The sequence below is a fragment of the Balaenoptera musculus genome, chromosome 7 (genome assembly GCF_009873245.2).
Source record: "Balaenoptera musculus isolate JJ_BM4_2016_0621 chromosome 7, mBalMus1.pri.v3, whole genome shotgun sequence".
NCBI classification, from domain to species: domain Eukaryota; kingdom Metazoa; phylum Chordata; class Mammalia; order Artiodactyla; family Balaenopteridae; genus Balaenoptera; species Balaenoptera musculus.
Window position 1 is genome coordinate 55960094 of NC_045791.1, and position 22029 is coordinate 55982122.

The 22029-nt window shown below is 34.2% G+C and overlaps 1 protein-coding gene across 4 annotated transcripts in view; it reads right to left on the bottom strand.

Annotated features, from left to right (window-relative positions):
- Positions 1-22029, bottom strand: part of ATF2 (activating transcription factor 2) — a 79823-nt gene that overhangs the window by 5223 nt on the left and 52571 nt on the right. For all 4 annotated transcript variants that reach the window (XM_036857839.1, XM_036857837.1, XM_036857840.1 and 1 more), the window contains 3 exons: positions 15289-15438; positions 12527-12733; positions 2252-2357 (listed from right to left, as the gene is read on the bottom strand). In XM_036857839.1, coding sequence (XP_036713734.1) covers positions 2252-2357; positions 12527-12733; positions 15289-15438 — 463 coding nt within the window. The remainder of the gene's footprint in view (positions 1-2251; positions 2358-12526; positions 12734-15288; positions 15439-22029) is intronic.

The window sequence follows — 22029 nt, forward strand, 5'->3', positions numbered from 1 at the left end:
AATTATGCCCAGAGATCTACAGAATATGAATTAATGGCAATAAGATTACTCTTATGTTTTATTCTTCAAGGAACCCAAACATTAAAAATGTTTTCATATTTTCATTCTCATTTTATATACTATTTGACCCTTAAGGTCAACAACTGTCACGGTTTTCCCATGACTGAGGGGTTTCCAAGGATGTGGGACTTCCCAGTGTTAAAAAAGAGACCCTATGACTGTGTGACTTTATACTGTCACCTTTACCTGCAAGATTTTGTAATATTCCTTAATTTCTACTAAACCTTAGTTTTCTATATACAATGTTTTGAGTTAACTAGTATTATAGCTCACCACTATTAGCAACTGCTATGTGCTACAATGTGATGAATAGTGTTAGGTATTTGTGAATTTCTCCACATTTTCTCCAAGATTTAAACATTTACTTAAACAATCTTTGTATTTACCTTGACTATTAAAACAACAGAGAAGTCAGATTTTTTCCCAAAGACTTCAAATTTAAAAATAGAAATTTTGAAATTTCTACAAAATCCAATTATCTCCCAAGAGCTGAAGAGAACTAATTTTATGCAAGAACTATACTTACCTCAGTCAATTTGATTATCTAGATAACTGGACACGATAAAAGATAGGAACTGTTCCCAAACCCAAAAATGTCTTACTCATTTCTTACATTTTCACAACCTCATATACCTTCACTAAAAACTTATTAATCTAGGTTTTCAGTCAATTTGAGGATATAGCATATAAAACCATACATATATACACTTAAAAATATCTTTATTGCTTAAAATAAAAAATTGGCTTGCATTTGCTGAGCATATACTGCCTAGATAACAGGGATAAAACTGTTGGGGTTATCCAATAAATTAAGATTAAAAAATTGAAGATAATTTTGAACTGAATGCAATTTAAGAGTTAATTTTCCTTCTAATTTTATAGAATCACTTGTATATTTCTTTCTGAACTATCAAAATTCAAGAGAGCTCTCTTGTTAAGAAAATCATGTATGCATAATGCTGAACTCAATAACTTCTAAAGGAAATTATGTTGTTAAGTCAGATGGGAGCCATAATGGCCTCATCCCTGCAGCAATCATTGTTAATACAAACCCCAAACATATTTCTGTATGGTTCCAATTTACTCCACAATGTGTTTCACAATCCTGTCAAAATGACTAGATACCAAAGGACTGAGATTTATTTGCGCAAAACTGACAAAAATCAATGTTCTAAATATATATGGCAACAGAGAGTTGCTAAATCTACTGAATCTTTTAAATTAAAAAATATTGCCCATTCTGATGAAACTGCTTACAATGACTACAAGTAAAGATGGTGGCCATTAAGTTTTATCGTGAGCACCTGAGGAACTGTTTGCATCCAATACAAAATGTTTCTTTTGAATTACTGACACTGGCAAATTAAAACGAAGTGGATACATATGGTTGAAACAATTTTCACATTTACAAATATCCTGAAATATCATTAAATCATAAAAATGAAAGCTGTGGGTTATGTATTATGAATGTTGCCTAATGCATTCCCAGCTCTGTTATTTGTTACAAATTTGTGTACGATGGACAAAATTGGCCATTTATTCAAGAGTAACAGCTGGTTCCAACATTGTGCACCTTATCAAAAAAGGACATTACAAGAAAGAAAAGCACAATTAACTTCTAAAATGCTGAAAACAGAAGAATCTCATTTTGAAGGTAAATATTTAAAAGGAAACTTACAAGCAGATAATTTAAATACTGTTCTATTTTAGCATTTTTATGACTAACTAGAAGACTCAATCTAAAGATTCAGAACAATAAAACTGCACAATGCTGATATCTAAGAAAGAACAATAGGATCTCATACGTAACAATAGGATCTGCTACAGATTAAGTGAAGACAAAAAAAATTACTAAACGGAGGCTAGAAAAGAAGTAGTGTTTCACTATGTCAGTCCAAGAAAAGTATTACTCTGAGAATATAAACAAAATATCATCAGTACTTACACTATAAATTATTAACCAACCCATTTTATTTATAGTAATCTCTAGAAAAAAGCTAGAAGTAGGAAAATTAAAAAACTCTATATTCTAAGAAGTATATCCCCCATTCCATAATAAACTTGCAGAACTTCTGATATTTAACATTACATATCAGAACTGCAGTCTCCACTTTTTTAATGGTAGCTTGGTTCACTCTGGCAGTATTTCACTGATGTAGCCTAAGGCTATAGGTAATGGAACATTACTCACTATGATAGCCAGATTTCTTCTGCATGGCGGTTACAGGGCAATCTTTATGAGCCAGAAGAAGCTGTTTCAGCTGTGCCACTTCATTTCTCAGCAGGGTGACTTCACTCTGGGGAAGAAACAACTTATGTACCTTACCAGCATCAGACTAAACATTTTTTACTGTTTAAAACAAGTGAAGATTAAGATATGAAAATCGGACATCTTTAAAAGAACACCAAGGAATAAACAAAATATGCTGCTTAAATATGTTTAATCATTACACATTAGCTTTTATATTTTAGTATTTATATAGAACCTGCAACTTACATAAAAATTTAAATAACACCACAACTGGATAGCATATTTCAAAGTTATTTTTTACATTATCATTTGCCTTGTGACTGCTTATATACTACAGGTTACCTATCAAAGGTATTTTTTACATGTTACATGCTCTTTTTGATTATTTGAACAATTAGAAGTATCAGGGGAGTCAGGATAAAATTTCACTGACTCTATTCACTTGGAAGTAAAAAAATTTGTCCTGGAAACTAAATTAAGCAGTTTTCTAGAAACTAGGAAAAGCTCCATAGGGGAAAACACAAATAACCAAAGAATCATGGATACCTAAAATGCATCGCAAGGCATTGTGTTGGACACGGAACCAGTGAAAGCAGCTGTAATGTCGAAATGGCTTAATTGCCTTTGACCTAGGCCATTTGTACACATCTAAATTTAAATCTGATAAATCAATGGTGATCTGTCCCACTCCTTATTACAGAATGAGCAGTTCAGTCTTTGTTTTGGATGCATTAATCTGATAGATTCTATATAAAAGTTCCAAATTGAGAGAGTCCAATTAATTCCTTTAGGTCACCCCCAAATATTAACACATAAATTAGTGATAATTACCAATACTCAAGAGTTAGAAATAATATGAATTTAATAAATTGGTAACATTAAAAAATCTTAACTTACAAACACCTCTACTTATTTGGACTTACATTAACCATTCACATTTTATCCATGAACCCAAAACTTAAATGAAGAAATACAGCAAAAAGGTATACATAAAAACTCAAGCACTTCTTTTTCCATCCCTCAGTCTCTTAGCCAGAAAGCTGAAGGTAAAATACTTTTGTAGATTAGACTCATTATGCCTCCTTAAGTGATCAATGACAGAAACATACAAATCAAAAGAATAAAAGTTAAGCAATCCAAAGGCAAGTCTGTCTGGTCAAATAGTTCCTCACACCCCAATAACAATAAACTGTAACACTGTATTAAAGCACAGAACAAATGCTTGTTCTTGATGCTTACAAGAACTCTGAACCATTCATAAAAAGGTTAAATTATGTTTAGAATATTGTATTTGAGACAAAAATGGGTGTATAGTGATTAAAGTACAAAAAGAAAAGGTTAAAAGTTTGCTTTAAAAAACAAGCTGTTATTTAGAAAACTAATTTCTATGGAATACTGAAGTCATTAGTGTCAATACCACTAATTATAGCTCTTTATTAATGACACTATTTATGGGAACCCATATTATGAATAATCCAACATATATTATCTAAAAAAAAGTTTCTCTCTCTGCTGTGTCAGCTTGATTTTGAGACTCACGTCTACAAGTTTCTCTCATTAATGTTTATAATATGAAATAGGGCTGGATATGTATTTTTAGTCAAGAATACACAATCTTTTATAATCTGGTACCTGTGACCACCCTTCTCATTAGTTTGAACCTATTAAATAATATTTAATCATTTTGACCTCTAAAAATAGAAATTTCATATGGCTAACTAACTATATACTGTTGCTTCCATCTAGAAAACCTTTTCTTTTTGCCTTGCTAATTATTTCACTCATCTTTAAGCGTCAACTCAGTACAATATAAATATGCATAGGAAAAGTTAGGTGTCAATTTCTGTGCTCCCACAGCCATATATACATGTATGTATGTATGTGTGTTTGTATGTGTGTATTTACATAGTACTTATCACACTGGATTGTAATTTTTAGTTTACTTATTTGGCACCTCTGCCAGATTGAGGTTTCTCAAGGGCAGGGATTATCTTGCTTTTTGTATCCCCAGAGCATAGCCCACAGCCTGGCATAGACTGAGTACACAGAATTACCATGGTCTTCTCTAAAATCTATTTCCAGGGGGTAAAAAACACCAAAGAAGGTGAAATGAAATAGCTTAAATAATATAAAACTGGTCAGGGGTCCTAATTTCATTATTTATTCCCAACAACCTCACCAACATAGTCACACTGTTAGTTTTCTCAGTCAGAAAATGAAAACTGCCATGTTTAACAGCATCACCTCAATTACAGAATTTTAAAAATCACAAATGCCTTCTCAACTAAATACTCTATATGGACATTCATCATAAACCATATTATGAAACAAAATGCTGTATTAGATAAAATTCCTGAGCAGTTACAAGTTGATAATCTGATACAAAATAGTTGATTTAAATAATTCTGGGGATTAACCAATAAAACAATATTCCTATGCACTCAAAATTAAATATATACATTCAAAATCTCTCTTTAAATGACAAGTTTGAAACTGATGGATGGAATATCAGTTTCTATATTCAAACTTAACAGTTGGTGGTATTTTGGTTGTTCATCTAATTAGACGACCTGGTCCATTGACAAGTGAAGAAACTAAAGATGCCACTAGCTAACAATGGGTAATGAACATTAAGGACTTCAGAGGTAAGGTATTTGATTCCTGTTACAACAACTTACTAATATTTGTGTTAACTGAATTTAATTGGAGTCACACTTAACAGAGCAAACAACTTGGGGAAAGAAAAAAACTGGAAGAGAGGAGGAAATTAAAAATAAAACCGTTTGAACATTGTAATTTATATATACCTAAGTGATAACAGTACACAAGTATGCTATTCTTCTTCCAAAATTCAAATAACCCAATTTTCCCCCTACACCTTTTAAATGACAGAAATTGTAAGAAAAAAACCCCCAACAAACTCAAGCTATGCTCAATACAGATTTAGTCTAATTTTTTACATCATCCTGATCTAAAATGTTTTACAATGGTAAGAGATTTTCCTAATGGTAATCCTGAAGCTCAAGTGATTTTTGATTGAAAGGTTAAATTAAATCAATAGTTTGTATTATTATTGTATCCTAATATTCAATTTCTTTAAAAACTGGTATCGAGCACTAGACTGAAAGCAGCAAATGGGACATGGTTGCTAGCAAAGAACTGGGACTGTGAGAAATACTGCAAAGCACACAGGTGGAGTGCTGATTAGGAATGAGAGAAGGCCAAACCTTGAAGGAAGTGGATTTAGTTGAGCTGTAGAGCCCTAAGTGTGAGCATAAGCTTGTGGTCAAGATCAGGTCAAGCAGAGGCTGAAAATAGGAGGCTCATTATGGTATATAACCTTTACATTAGGCAGAATTATAAGAGTTTGCCAAAGCCCGGTCAGCATTTTTAAAATCGTTTGATAAATGTAGCAAAATTCAACAAATTAATCCAAACATTCAAGAATTATAGTCTCATACCCATATGTATAAAGGAAAGGACTTAAACATAAAGATAGACAATATTTAGATAAGGTAGTTGCATAAATCATGACTTTAATTCTGAAATGTTTTGACAAAGAAAGATCAGAAGACAGGTAGAATCAGAGACAAAAGCCTACATACATATAATGAGAAGAGCCCTGAAGATCCTATGGAGAGACCTCAGAATGAAAAAAAAAAAAGAAAGCCGTAACAGACCACATATATCTATCTATCTATCTACCTATCTATATATTTGTATTCATATAAATATATAAAACCAGTTTGCTTAAGCCAAAGTGAATCTGGAGGGGATACATGTTAAGCCATAAACAGATTTAATATTAAATGAAAAAAGAAATATTTATACCTCTGCTATCTGTGGATTATTTTAGATTGGATTATAATTGGATTTAGCCTCCAAAGCCTTTCTGGTTAGTTTGTTATTTAGTATATTTGCAGAATATGTTAACTGTCTTCCTGGATCATTCTGAAGATGAAGTGAAATAAGAGACATGGAAACATTTGGAAAACATTGAAGTCCCATTCAAATGTGAGCAATTACTGATATTTTTGTCAAAGTAAAGTGTATTTGGTAAGATAAAGTAGATGCTGAAGAAAATTATTATTATGGTCTAAAAGAAAATGTAATTATTTTGGCACTGTCTATACCATTGCTCTACTCTATTTGTATCTATTCAAAGGTTACTTACATACTGATGAACAAATAATAGATTTTTTTAAGTCTGTCTGAAGCAGATCAGCCTGATGAAATAATGACAGGATAGCCAATTGATTAATCAGTCAAAATTTTTCACTGATATCTGGCCACAGATTGATGACCAGGTACTCCATAAATTCATGATCTTTGACTTCCTAGTTCAGCTACTACCCCCCAAATTAAAGAAATAATATTGGATAGTTTCTTCTTTGGGGAATTTCTCATTGCTAAAGATAAGCCAGTCTTCACAAAAATCAATGATTAAGTATCTTAACTTCCCACCACAAGTTTTAAGGGTTGTCATGGATGCAAAACCTTATACCTGAAAACAAAATAGTTCTTTAATTTTTATCTTCAACAATAGAAAAAAAGGTGACAGAGTTCATAATATTTTGCAAATATTCTGCAAAATGAATGGGAATGACTCTTTTCCTATTCTCATACTTTAATTACTTGTTTCACATCTGTCTTCTCTGCCAGACCACAAATTCTGCACGTGTTAAGGACAATGTCTTTTTTCACTGTTCTACCCTGTGTCTAATAACATGCCCTGCACACAATAGATGCTTAACGACAGAATGAATAATAAGTAGCATTTGCACAGTGTAGTTACAACATACTTTTCTATTACCTCTCTCATTTGATCTTCAAAATAGTACTTATTCTATGAGTTGGACAGATGGGGAAGTAAAGGCTTGGGAAGATTTTAGTAAAGGCTAGTAAAAAGAAGTACTCAGAATAAAACGCATGAGGTAGAGGTGGCATCACTATTACCCTTTCCCCCTCTAGAATATAGTGAAAAACTCAGGGGGGAAAAGGAAAACAGTTCTATTTTTTTTCAGGAATTAAACAGATGTTGTATACCATCTCCCAACTGCTGCCATTCCTTTCTATTTCGGGTGATAAATACTAAAGTAAAATATCGTTTAGGTACCAGGAATAAAAGATTTGATCCCATTCCCCTTAAGTCAATGGACCAATAAGCAAAACCTTTTCCATATTATTAACTTATGAGTGAAAACTCCTCACATATCCTGCTATCAAAGAATGCTTCCATTAATTTACTGAGCTTCCACTCCACACACATTTTGCAATACCTAAGTTTTAAAAGCAAAATCCACAACAAACTCTCCAAGTTTTGTCCACAGATAGTTAAGGAGCTCCTATTAGTAAAGAGAAGAGTCAGCCTTTTGTTCATAAAGGAAACGCTGAAATTCTAAACTGAAAACTAACCCCCAAGATGAGTATAGCTGAAAGACAAAGACATAACAAGGTTAAAACCATTTCAAGTAAAAGACAAAATCATATATTACCTTTAAAAATATAATAGTTTATAACCAACAGTATCTAATTCTTGGTCTAGATGACCACAAATGTATCTAATACAATTTGATAAAATTGCTCTTTTAAAGCAATGACTCTAGAAAGCTAAAATATAATTAAATTCAGTGAGTGGGGCAATAAGGTTGAATAATTAGTATTTTCTTTGAAACCTAATATATATTTGGTAAAAATATGAAGAGTCACACCTCAGCACTCATTAAACCTTTTATTATATATAATGTATAAGCAACCATGGGTCATTACTGCCCACTACACTGATCAGCTAAGCCTGTATGTCACGTGAAGGATTATTAAGGAAATGTAGAATTGATGAATGTTTTCACATAAAGTAGAGTTTAATTATTTCTTTGACATTCAATTTTCTTTACAAGTCATTCTGTTCTTCACAGTTAACGGCTTTGCTGTTGGCAGACCAAATGAAATTTTTCTCCAGAATCTATTATAAGCACATTAACTCTTCATACTCTGAAAACTAGAATGTGTCACTTACTTTTTAAGAACTGTTTTTATTTTATATGACAAATAACTAAAAAACAACCAAAAAAATCATATATCCACTTGAAACAATAAAGTCATAATTGAAGTACCCTTTCTTCCCAAACCATCCATGCTTTCCAACCCCCTCTTCATCACTGTTACAAGCTGGTACATGTCATTCTTAAAATTTTACTTCTATTTAAAGAATCATTTCTATACTGACTTCCATACCTACACATTTATCCATCTAACTATAAACCTTTCATTAATGAGAAAGAATTATGTTACACATTTTAGTATGCAACTTTAATTTATTGAGGTGAAATTTCCATAATATAGAATTAACCATTTTAAAGTGAACAGTTCAGTAGCATTTAGTACATCTGCAATGTTGGGTTACCACCACCCTCCATCTGTCCATTCAAAGTAAAACCCCTTATCCATTAACCAGTTTCTCCCTTTATCCTCCTCCCCCCAGTCCCTGGAAACTACGTTTGCATTTTGTGTCTATGGATTCATTGGTTCTAGATATTTCATATAAATGGAGTCATATAATTCGTGACTGTGTGTGGCTTCTTTCACTTAAGCATAATGTTTTGAGGTTCATCCACATTGTAGCATGTACTTTCACTCCTTTTTATGGCTGAAAAATATTCCATTGGATGTATATGCCACAATTTATCTATTGATGGACACTGGGCTGTTTCCAGCAACTTTCTTTTTGCCCATAATAATATATTACAGACATTTTTCCAGGTTAACACATGCAGAAGGACCTTATTCTCTTTCTTTTTTGCAAAAGTATTTAAAAAAAAATCCCTGATAACACATCATTTCACCTATCTTCATATTTTGGTATGCATCTCTAAAATTAGAACACTTTCTTATCTAACCATGATGCCACCATCACTCAATTATTAATGATTAAAAATACTGATTTTTATGCTTAGTGACATAAATTATAGAAAGACAAATACTGTACAATATCACCTCTATCTGGAATCTAAAAAACAAAACTAGTAAATATAACAAAAAAGAAACAGATATTGAGAAAAACAGAACTTACCAGTGGGGAGAGAGAAGACGGGAGGGGCGAGATAGGGGCAGGGGATTGAGAGGTAAAAACTACTATATATAAAATAAATAAGCTACAAGGATATATTGTACAGCACAAGGAATATAGCCAATATTTTATATAAGTGTAAATGGAGTATAACCTTTAACAATTGTGAATCACGATGTGTACACCAAAACTTATATAAGTGTATATTATACATCAACTATACCTCAATTTAAAAAATATACTGACTTTACTGGTTCTGTTTGTAATTTGAGGTATTAACTAAAGTTATGTTCAGCTGTAGAGTTTAACTTAGTGATTTCTTGAATTTGACTTCCATTTAAAAGTTTTGGGACTTCCCTGGTGGTCCAGTGCTTAAGAATCCGCCTTCCAATGCAGGGGACGCAAGTTCAATCCCTGTTAAGGTAACTAAAATCCCACATGCCACGGAGCAACTAAGCTCTAGAGCCTGCGTGCCACAACTAGAGAGCCCGTGTGCTGCAACTACTGAGCCTGCACGCTCTGGAGCCCACATGCCACGACTAGATAAGCCCGTGTGCCAAAAGGAAAGATCCCGCATACCGCAACAAAGATCCCACATGCCACAGCTAAGACCCGACACAGCCAAATAAATAAAGTCTTTAAAAAAAAAAAAAAAAAGTAAAAGTTTCACACTTGCTTCAAAACTAAAGTGTTAACTAACTTTTACCTAGGTGATAAATCTTGCCTTTATTCCTTCAATCAAGAAATTTCTACCCAAATTAGGAAATATAAAAATGTAACACAATTTACAATAATGATATTTTAATCAGTTTGGATGGTAGAAAAAGCAAGAGATCAACGAAGTAAATTTTACATTTATTTTGAATGCTGAATTTTCCAAGGTTTTCTGAAATAATAAAGCACTGCTGCTATTCATAATGGTGACCAGTGCTGCAGTATAATTAAAGAAATAGCAATGTCTCATTAAAAGCTGTTAACACTGCTATGCCTTGGGTCAAAACAGAAAACTGGCCCAACCTAAATAAAGTCCAATACCATGAAAATAATACCATATACTTATATAATGCTTTATAGTTTTCAAACATTTTTACTTCTTAAAAAGGCACAATAAGCCAAATTACAAAGAAAAATATTGATAAATTTATCCTATTAAAATTAATATATTTAAAAATATCTGCAAACATTCTAATTCGACTGATGTATGTAACAACCCACAGCAGTAGGACCAGCAAGTATTATTATCTCTATTCTATGGGTAAGACAACTGAGGCTAACAAAGAATGCTATCTTTAAATCACATAACTGTTAAAATAGCCGAGTCATTCAGAAGAATGATTTTGTTAAGAACAGAAAAGAAAAAAATAGGTACTCCTAAATCACTTTGTTAATGTAATATGGACATTTAAAAATTTAAATGATGATAGTTAATATTCTAACAGAGAAATCTGGTAAATAATAGACATTTATAGTATATAAATAAATAGGTATCTATAATCTGTTTCACTTTAAGAAGAAAAAATTCAAGTTTTTTTCTTAAACATTACGAAAATAGTTCTTGAATAAGAATTCATTTGTCAGATAATATATTATTTCTTAACATATCCTAGTATACAAGTACATAGTTGAAGTCTCTGTGATATGGTAAATCATGTTTAATTTTGTTCTAAATGGTTAAAATGAAATGGTTAAAAGTAAATTTTGTGAGATAATTATATTTGTCCTAAAGCTAACATGTCAATATTCAAAGCACAACAGAGTTTTTTTTTAAATTTATTTTTGGTTGCATTAGGTCTTCGTTGCTGCACGTGGGCTACTTTAGTTGCGTCAAGTGGGGGCTACTCTTTGTTGCGGTGCACGGGCTTCTCATTGCGGTGGCTTCTCTTGTTGCAGAGCATGGGCTCTAGGCGCTCAGGCTTCAGTAGTTGTGGCACGCGGGCTCTAGAGCGCAGGCTCGGTAGTTATGGCGCATGGGCTTAGCTGCTCCGCGGCATGTGGGATCTTCCCAGACCAGGGCTTGAACCCATGTCCCCTGCACTGGCAGGCGGATTCTTAACCACTGAGCCACCAGGGAAGCCCCCAACAAAGAGTTTAAAAGATGTCAGCCTCACGTATGAAAAAATTTTGCTATAAAATTTACGTTAGATTAAATGCTACGCCTGGTGTGAAAAAGCTTCTTCCTAAGCATTTAACAAGACACTTATATTGGTGACATCTTTAAAGATATAAGAAGAGAGCAGGTCTCATCATCAATTCTGATTACACAGAAGATTCATTTTTAACTAGGAATGGATAGCTCAGAAGGTTGACCAATAACAACTACAATTCATTAACATCAGTTTTCTAGTTGATGCTCATCAATTGGTATTTTAGAAGATTTTACTTGAGAATATTCACAACATTAACAACAACAACAACAATAAACAAGGAAGAAAAAACAGAAGGAAGGAAACAGACTTAGTGCTGCCCAATACCATCATTGCAAATCTTACCAAAGACTGAACAGGAAGGAGCCTTAAACCTTTATACCCCATAAGGTTCCTAAGAAATGTATCTGAGGCACACTGGCAGGGCAGTATGAAATGATTTTTACTGCCACTGGCCATATTGTACCTGTTCTGTGGATAATTAGAGTCCTTCAGTTTCCAAAGCTGTCAATCTGGCACCTTTCACGAGCACTATATTCACTTTAAATAAAACAAACAAAACAAAACAAAATTTATAATTCAAAGAACAAAAGAACTAAAAACAGAAACTACAAATTGCAGCAACTTTATAGTTGTGATATAAACCAACAAATAAGAAAAGTAAAATACCAGTAATAACTTACATTTTGAGATTCTTTGTTTGAACTCTATATCACAACTTTATAAAGTTTAAGCCAGATAGTTTAGGTACTTTTGTACTATACAAGTAAACACTTATATTTAAAAATTTCTTCACTGTATCAGTGTTGAAAGTTTTATATTACTTCATCTCGGTATTCAAATAGGTTTATAAAACTGCGCTTTACTACAGATTCCATACACACCCAATATTGTGTCCTAAAATGTCTGGATGGCTAACTAGGAAAAAATAGGGAAAATGTGTGTTCATAATTATTAAAAATAAATAAATAAATAAATAAAACAATTTACATATATGCACCTTACCTGCAGTTGACCATTTAATGAACTCAAGTCTTCTGCTTTCTTTTCTAAAGATTGAACCCAGACTTTTCTTTTTTGTCTACATCTTGAAGCTGCTGCTCTATTTCTTTCCAGAAACTTCCTCCTTTTTTCATCAGGATCTTCATTAGCTGCTCTTCTTCGACGACCAGTTGTATTTTGGGTCTGTGGAGTTGTGTGAGCTGGAGAAGCCTATAATAGACACAAATGAAAGTTTTTTATATTTGTACCTAGTGATTAAATTAACACAGGCAGTAAAGGGTGGCAAAGGTGAGAGCCACTAATTTTATTTTCTAAGTCTCACTGTATACATCAATATTGTGGAGCAATGTGAAAATCACCCTGTGGTTTAATAAATTCCTTGAAATAAATGACCATTGCTAAAATAAGATTCTCACTAACTATCACAGTGAATGTATTCTTTAAAGTTTGTATACTATTTTCATTTTTATAGAAATAATACAAAGAAATAAAAAAGGAATATAAATCATCACGTACAGATCTTGTAGTTTTCCATCTTGTATTTTTCCAAGTGTACTTTTAAGCAAACATTGTGGTATTATTCAATCCTTTGATAATTATTAAGGTACTAAAATAAAAAATAACTTCCTATTTAAATTCATTATGAGAAACCATGTTTTCTATGCTATTTTTGAAATAAAAAAATAGCATTAAATCTGTAAATTTTCTTTAAAAATTGGTTTCTCTAAAATTAAGGAGTTGAAAGTACATACATATTTTAGTGTATTCAGCTCTTCAAGTTTTTGAAATTTGGGGTCAGTCTTTTTCTAAGGGTCAGGTTCCTATAATTATTAATGCTCATTTTCCTGGTGGGTGGAATCCCACAGAGTCTAGATTTTCATTTTAATTGGTCCCCCTGCCCTGCCGGATCAGCCAGAGACAGAAATCTTCAGTCACTAGCGATACAGTCCAGCCTCTCACAAATCCCAAAATTGTGCCACACAACACTTGAATACAGGAGACAGTATATGAACCCTTAGAAATAGTGCAAAAGAAACAGCACTTTGTGGCCACAGACACATGATCCAAAGAAGCAGCCTGAAAAACCAGTCTTTTACCTCTACTTAATGGTATTTTAAAATGATGTGAACAAAAACTTCTATCTTCTCTTAATCTATACAATAAGCAAAAATCTTAAAAACTTAAGATAAGTTCTGCAGGGAAATAACCTGAATTAGTTCTCACTCTACAAACTCCAAAAAATCAAAGTTATCATTCCTTTTCCAAGTAACTAGCATTAAATATTGTGAGGGTTATTTCGTTTATACTGTATTTTAATTGTAATTAAGATCAAGTATTAAATCAGATTCTTTTACCTACATAATTGCAATTTAATCTTTTAGAAAAATCTTTCTATGGCTGGCTGCAAGAATGGTAACTTTGAAATATTTTCTTTTCTTTATCCTCTTAACTTACTGATAATAGCAGGTTTTAAAATTTTACTGAATAGGAGAGAACAGTTTTTGTTTTTTGTTTTTAATTGACAACTTGGTTACTACAGCAAAGGCTAATCACAAGTATTGTAAGCAGAAACTATTACAGAGTTATATTTGTATATCATTACCCCTAACAAGGATTTGAGGCTACGTAGAAGCATATATTCCTCCTTCTCTCCCTCCTTCCAGTGATTCATTCATTCCACTTCATTGAAAAAAATACAGGAACTATGCTAGTGATACAGCAGTGAACAAACAGATAAAAGTCCTGCCTTCATGGAGCTTCATTCCAATACAATAAAATATAAAGCTATAAATGAAAACTAGATCCAGGAAAACTACAGTTAGTATAAGAAAATAAATTATATTCATTTATTTTCTTTTAAATAAACTTTTAAAGATGTAAAAGCCATACTAAGCTTACAGGCTGTACAAAGAAATAGCCATAAGCTGCATTCGGCTCATGAGCTAGTTTGCTAACCCCTGAATTATGACATGAGAACATACTCACTTTTCCTCTCTCTCTTGGCCCCTAAGTAAAGTTGCTTAGTGGACGACAACCACAACTACATTCCACTTTATCTTAAGTTTCACAAAGATAAAATACAGTAATCTAAATACCCATGCTTAGTAGGCAGTCTAAAACTTGCTGTGTAACTGTGTTTAATTGGAAAGTGTTACTTTTAAATGTGAATATTCTTTAAGTAGAGAAGATAAAAGGTCTAAATAGAGCTCAAACATTTAACAGAAATATAGTAATGCTTACTGTAGAAATATACTGCAGATATATAGAAATATCAATCATTTAATGGGCAGTAACAAATTAAAGGTAAGTGAAAAGGGCCTCTGGTATAAACAGCTGCCATTAAGCCTATCTGCTCCTTTGGTGTATTTCACAAATGTTAATTCAAGAATCGTTTGACTTATATTAGTAATATAATACCTATATACATTACTTGTTGAATACAATCAACAGAAAAAAAGTTTTCTTTAAAAAGTATTGATGGACATTATGCCATGTCAAACCAACATACAGACACTCACAGAAACATTTACAGGGCGCCATGAGCAGTAACAACTGATTGATTATTTTTACTTATTTATTTTTTGTATCAATACTTTTACATTGAACTACCTTTTCCTAAGGCTTTTTATACACTTTTGGAATAAAAATTTTACCAGAAAATTTTTTTCAAAGCATATAGTCATTTAAGTTACACTGTGTGTGTTTTTTTTTTTTTTTTTTTTTAAGGATAACTGAGCACTGAATGATAAAAACAACACACATACCGGAGTTTCTGTAGTGGATGTGGCTGGCTGTTGTAATGACTGTGGTCGAGATTCCTCTGATTGAGTCCTAACCAGTCCGCTACCATGACCTTTGACAGTATCGCCATTGGTAACTGGAGGATGTTGCTGGGTCAAAGCAGCTTTTAATCTCTGAAATGCAAACACCAATTTAAAAAAAAGTTTCCTGCTTTCCACCCAAATCCAACTCCCAGCATACTCTTTGGTTAACCAAAAGAAATTACTTGTTAAGGAATACATAAATACATTCGGCTTTATATTAGTTTTGATTTATCATATTCCACTGCATTCCTAAATATCAGTAAGACATACAGGACCTTTGGAAAGTTTGCCTGAGTCTTTTTTGTGTAGTACTACTAGAGGGTTCTGTACTTTGCTATTCCTAATCAATTTTGAGAAAAGAGTGAAAACTAAAAACACTGTTGACTGAAAATAACTAGATTTGTTCAAGCAAAACAAGTTAATAATGTATGTTTCACCTATTTTCTCCTATCCCATTCCTATATCCCATATCCCAGTCTTTTCAGGCTCTGCCTAGATTCTTAGACCTAAATATCTTCTTTTTCAGATTTGAGTCCATTTGATCTCTGCTTGCAGGTTTGATGTCACTGCTTACTTGGACAATGACCTGCTGTTGCATTTTTTAGGCCCCTGTACTGACTGTCAGACTGAACCTCCTCCTAGAACCCACAGCTGGGTTTGCCTCCCTTAGGTCTTCCCTGTCACCAGTAAGCAGACCTAGCTCCAAGTCTATCCCTTCTACTATGTTCCATTTTGCCAGTGAACTGTACCCAACTCACTGTCAGAGTATGGCAGATCTAGTGTTATAATGAAGCTCTATACATTTATGGCTACTTCTTTAAAACAAAACAAAACAAAACAAAGAAAACACCATTTGAGTAAAGCTTATTATTCTATCAGCAAAATATATGAGTGTCTTATCTCCCCAACCAGACAGTAAGCTCTTTAAGAGCAGAGATTGCCTTTTATTTCTTTGCATCCCTTTTAGCAACTGGTACATTGATTTGCTACAAATATATTTGCTAATGGACAGAAATTGGTTTCTTTGAAAATGGCACATGGGATCTTTGGGGTGGTTTTATTGTTATGATCTATAAATATGAAATAATTAGCACAAAATAGTCATATTATAGTATCTTAGCAATGAAAGGGATCTCAGGGATCTGAGAGACCTGGGACTATTATTGATGATATTGTTCTTAATAACTCAGAAGTAGCCCTTGAGCTCAAAATATAGTTTTATAACAAAATCTGGTGAAGAGATATGTCATTACATTTTCCTAAGATCCACACTCAGGTGCATATGTGGTGGGGAGGGAGGTTACAAATACTGATACAAGAACTATGCTGCAGTCTACCCAGTGCTTCCCACACTTCCTAGAAGTCAATTAACTGCCTTGGCATCACATGCTAAAAACAGATTCTTGGCAACCTTTCCTCTTTTCTTTCCCTGGAAATAGCATAAAGGAGTAGATAATAGAGAAGAGCTTTAGAAAAAGTCTCCCAAATGATTCTAATACAATTGTTTTCATTTATTCCAACTAAGAACAATTTAGAAAATTTGTAATTTCTTTATTTTCACCTGTACATATCTTCTTACCATCTATAATTGATCCAGATCCCTTAAAAACTGAAGCACAGGACTTCCCTGGTGGCACAGTGGTTAAGAATCCCCCTGCCAATGCAGGGGACACGGGTTCAATCCCTGGTCTGGGAAGATCCCACATGCCGCAGAGCAACTAAGCCTGTGCACCACAACTACTGAGCCTGTGCTCTAGAACCCGCAAGCCACAACTACTGAGCCCACAAGCCACAACTATCGAAACCCGCGTGCCCTAGAGCCCTCGCACCGCAACTACTGAGCCCACGTGCTGCAACCACTGAAGCCCGCATGCCTAGAGCCTGTGCTCCACAACAGGCAAAGCCCCCGCTTGCCGCAAATAGAGAAAGCAGCGCGCAGCAATTAAGACCCAACACAGCCAAAAAATAATAATTAAAAAAAAAACTGAAGCATATATGAAAAGATCAAAATTTCCACTGAAGCAGTAATTCTAACTAGACAAGTGTTAATGGACATTTTCTATTGCTAATCATTGTAGATTCTGGGTATGATTTTAAAAAGAAAGTCAGTAGTGTAAAAAATGTTCTGTTGAGGTATAAGTTACATACAGTAAAATGACCTTTTTAGTGTACAGTTCTGTGAGTTTCAACAAGCACATACAGTCGTGCAACCACCCCCTACAATCAGGATACAGAACAGTTCTATTACCCTCCCAAACTTTCCTCATGCTTCTTTCCTGTCACACTCTCCTCCCACCCACAGCCCCTGGAAACCACTAGTCTGTTTTCTGATCCCCAAAGTTTTGCCTTTTCCAGAATGTCATATAAATGGAATCATACAGTGTATAGCCTTTTGAATCTGGCTTCTTTCCTTTAGCATAATGCACTTGAGATCCATCCCTGTTGTTGCATTATCAGTAGTTTTTCAATGAGTTTCTAATAAACAGTATTCTGATTTTACAGATTAGGACACTAGAGATCATTTGCCCAAGGTCACACAGCCATTAAGCTAGTTAAAATCCTAGATTTGAACGTGGATCTCCTTAATTTCAAAGTGCACAGTTTTTCCATGGCATCATGTTACATATGTTATCCTACCAAAAAAAAAGAAAGAAAAAAGGAAAAATCAAGAAAGAAAAAAGAAAAAGGAAAAAGTTAAGGAAGATAATCTGAGGCTGGATGGCTTGATGATTCAGAAGACAACCACAAGGGAATTCCCTGGCAGTCCAGTGGCTAGGACTCCACGCTTTCACTGCCATGGGCCCGGGTTCAATCCCTGGTTGGGGAACTAAGATCTCGCAAGCCACACGGCATGAAAGACAACCACAAAGGATTAGGAATGCCAAGTCTGATACTGCAACTGCTAAAGTCATGTCACTCTAGGATCAGGTATGTTTTTTCCATCTTTTCTGACTGAATACTTCTTTATGAATTGCAAATAGCACCACAATATGTAAAGTCCTAGTATCTTCACAGGTTAGTATATGTAATGTATACCGTATACATATTAGCATACATAATGTATACAGCTGAGAAGACACTTTACTGTTTAGAATTTAACTCTGCCTCAAACAATCTGTGTGACTCTGAACAAATCATTTCAACCTCTGAGTCTGTTTCCTTGTCTGTAAAATTGGGAACAATGATAATTTCCTTGCAGGGCTGAGGTAAAGATTAAATATAATATGCAAAATTACCTGACTCATAAAAGGATTTCTTTTTTTAAAATTATTTTTATTTATTTATGGCTGTGTTGAGTCTTCGTTTCTGTGTGAGGGCCCTCTCTAGTTGTGGCAAGCGGGGGCCACTCTTCATCGCGGCGCGTGGGCCTCTCACTATCGCGGCCTCTCTTGTTGCGGAGCACAGGCTCCAGACGCGCAGGCTCAGCAATTGTGGCTCACGGGCCCAGGTGCTCCGTGGCATGTGGGATCTTCCCAGACCAGGGCTCGAACCCATGTCTCCTGCATTGGCAGGCAGACTCTCAACCACCGCGCCATCAGGGAAGCCCCCAAAGGAGTTCTTAAATATCAACTTCCTTTTTTCTTTTTTAAAAAATTATTTATTTTATTTATTTTTGGCTGCACTGGGTCTTTGTTGCGGCGCACAGGATCTTTTGTTGTCGTGTGCGGGCTTCTCTCTAGTTGTGGCATGCGGGTTTTCTCTTCTCTAGTTGTGGCACACAGGCTCCAGGGTGCGTGGGCTCTGTAGTGGTGTGTGGGTTCCAGAGTGCGTGGGCTCTGTAGTTTGCGGCATGCGGGCTCTAATTGAGGCACGCGAGCTCAGTAGTTGTGGCGCGCGGGCTTAGTTGCCCTGAGGCATGATGTGGGATCTTAGTTCCCTGACCAGGGATCGAACCCACGTCCCCTGCATTGTAAGGCGGATTCTTTACCACTGGACCACCAGGGAAGTCCCTTCCTTACTTTTTTCAAAAACAGCTATTGAGGCCTCTATTTTTTTAGCACAGGTGTCAGGGTGAGGACACCAAATAATCAGGAAAGTTCCTATACTTTTGTATTTTCAAAATATACTTAGAGGGAAAAAAGTACTTAGGGGTTCATCTTAAGGACTGGTTTAGCTTCAGACATATTTTATTATGGAAAATGTATTCTCAAGACCATGTGATACACTGCATCTTTCAGAATCCAAGTCAGATTCCTGGTTCCTTTTTTTCTTCCTTCTTTTTTAAACAAGCAGAAATGACCACATTAGCAGCTAAGATCCAGGAAACTGGGACACTCATAACTGATGGGCTAATGTGGAAGTGGATGGATTAAAATTAATTAGGTAGGTGACCAAAGCCAGTAGTTGGCTGTAATCAGGTAGGAATACTTAGGCTAAATGGTCAAAGAACTGAAAGTAAAAAGACTGGAGTCTGAAAAGTGTGGGTCACATAAACAGAAGGGGGAGGATCTGAGTGTGCATACTTATATCTTTTAAAAACCAGTCTACAGAGTTAGGTTAGGGCTTTCATTTCTGGATATAAAATGTACATAAATATACGTATTGGTTGAGATGTGAAGCTTGGTAAATTATGTGTTGGTAAAACATTTTTAAGTCCTTAGGTAGAAAACACAGAAGAGCATTTAAAGTTTTATAGTGAAAAGCTTAACTCTTAGAATTAATGAAATACAGTAACTGCACATAGGGGAGTCTGAAGTACATAAACATCACTCTCTTGAATAATCTTTAGTAGGGCAAGTTACTACCTTATAGAGCACTTAAAAGCAGCATTCATTATCCTCTCTTGACTGCCCTAGGGTATACAGTACTCATCCAGGGAGGAAGCTCTAATGTTTACTCCATGCTGTTACATTGATTACGATGGGTCTAACTTGGAAAAGTGTGCCACTGGGTACAAAATGTAAGAAAAAGATTTTCAAGGGTTAATTAACACCGCTTTGAACTGCAGATTTTTTTTTTTTAAACAGCAATAAAACACACGTACACTAAAAAAAATTACACTGGGTTAGGTGAAGAAAGTTGTCATTAAATAGTGATTCATATACATTTTACAACTAATATAAAGATATCTAGAATCCACCCACATATATGTTAGAGATATTTTAAAGAAGGGCAACTATTTGGTCCCCCCCAAATTAATGAAAACATATAAATATAATATTTATTTTACAGTAGAAATTTGGAGCTAATCAATTAGTCCAATTACCATCTTACAGATAAAGAAACTAAGGCCCAAAGAGTGAAGTTACTTCCCAGAATCACAGAGCAAGTTATAAGAGAAACAGAGCTAGGACCAGAAATTCTGTCTGTTGACTCTTACTTCACTGAACAAACATATTTTAAACAAAAGTTTTTCCAAACTAGAGCTTTTGTCTAATATTAAGTATTCTAAGTATATTTTAGTAATCATTAAGAAGAGTATCAGACATTGGTCAGTCCATTACTAAGATCAAAATTTCTATCAATAGAGAAATCTAGTTAAGTAAATAAAGATTGAATACTCAGAGAAAGTAAATAAGATTTAACAAGTCTATATTCTCTAACATGTACAATAAAAGCTAGGCATAATTTTAATTTTAAACTAAAGGTATACACTGAAAGAAAACTAAAATCTTTATTACTATATTTCTAAGCAGACTTAGTGCTTTAATGTTGAGTTAAATTTTAGTGTTGTAAAATTCAACTACTATGTTGAAAACTTTTTTCTTACAGATTGTGTCAATTAAAGAGTAAATAGTCTGTTGTGCTGACCAATCTGACATTCATCTTAAGAGGTTATCTACTAAAAATAATCTGTTATTCAACTTCTATGTTATATGTTGTACCCCTGAAAACAAATTTTATCACATCTGTCAGAACTTGGTAGGAAGAAACTACTCTATCATAGTTCAAAGAAAAAACACAATGTTCTCTAGAAACAATTTATGAAAAAGTCAGATCCATATTTCATATGTGCCACAAAAGCTCATCAGAGTAATAACCCTCCTTCTCCGGGGTGTTATCCTACCATCTGCTGCTCTATTACTTATCTTTATTTTGCAACTAATTAACAGCATAATCTTCTAAATTCAGCAAGTTAATTATCATTATTGTAGTCTTTGCAGCATCATCAGTCCTCATGAAATCTTGTCTCCCCACCCCCAGAGAACATACGAAAATGAAGTACGTTGGGAGAGAGTCTGTTTCTTTGGAGTGGGCTCATTAGGTGTTTGCTGATTCGCTTGGCGTGCAGAGGCAGGTCAGAAGAATTCTGCTGAACATGAGGTTCCATGCAGGGCCCAACTAAGATAATGTAGGTTTCTGAACATTTTGCCAAGATGCCCTCTGTCAGCTCTCAGTAGAAACCCCCTGCAGAAAACCTACCGGCTACCTGCTGTGTGCAAAGATATCTCTCAGTTTGTTACACAAGTCTTAAAGGAATGATTCTGGGGAATACTACTTAAATACTTTACTAAGTCTTCTTAAACAAAACTCCTGGATGGTTAACATTTTCTTATTCAGAAGTTACTTTTTGATTACAAATATTACATAGGAAATTTGTTTTATTATAAGAGTAACACAGATAGCAAATATCTGTGGTTTAATGTGCTTAATGACCAACAAAACCCCTAAACCTAAATCTGGTGAGATCCAGTGAAATTTTGTGAAAATAGTAGATAAAAGGAATTTTCCTAGAGTATT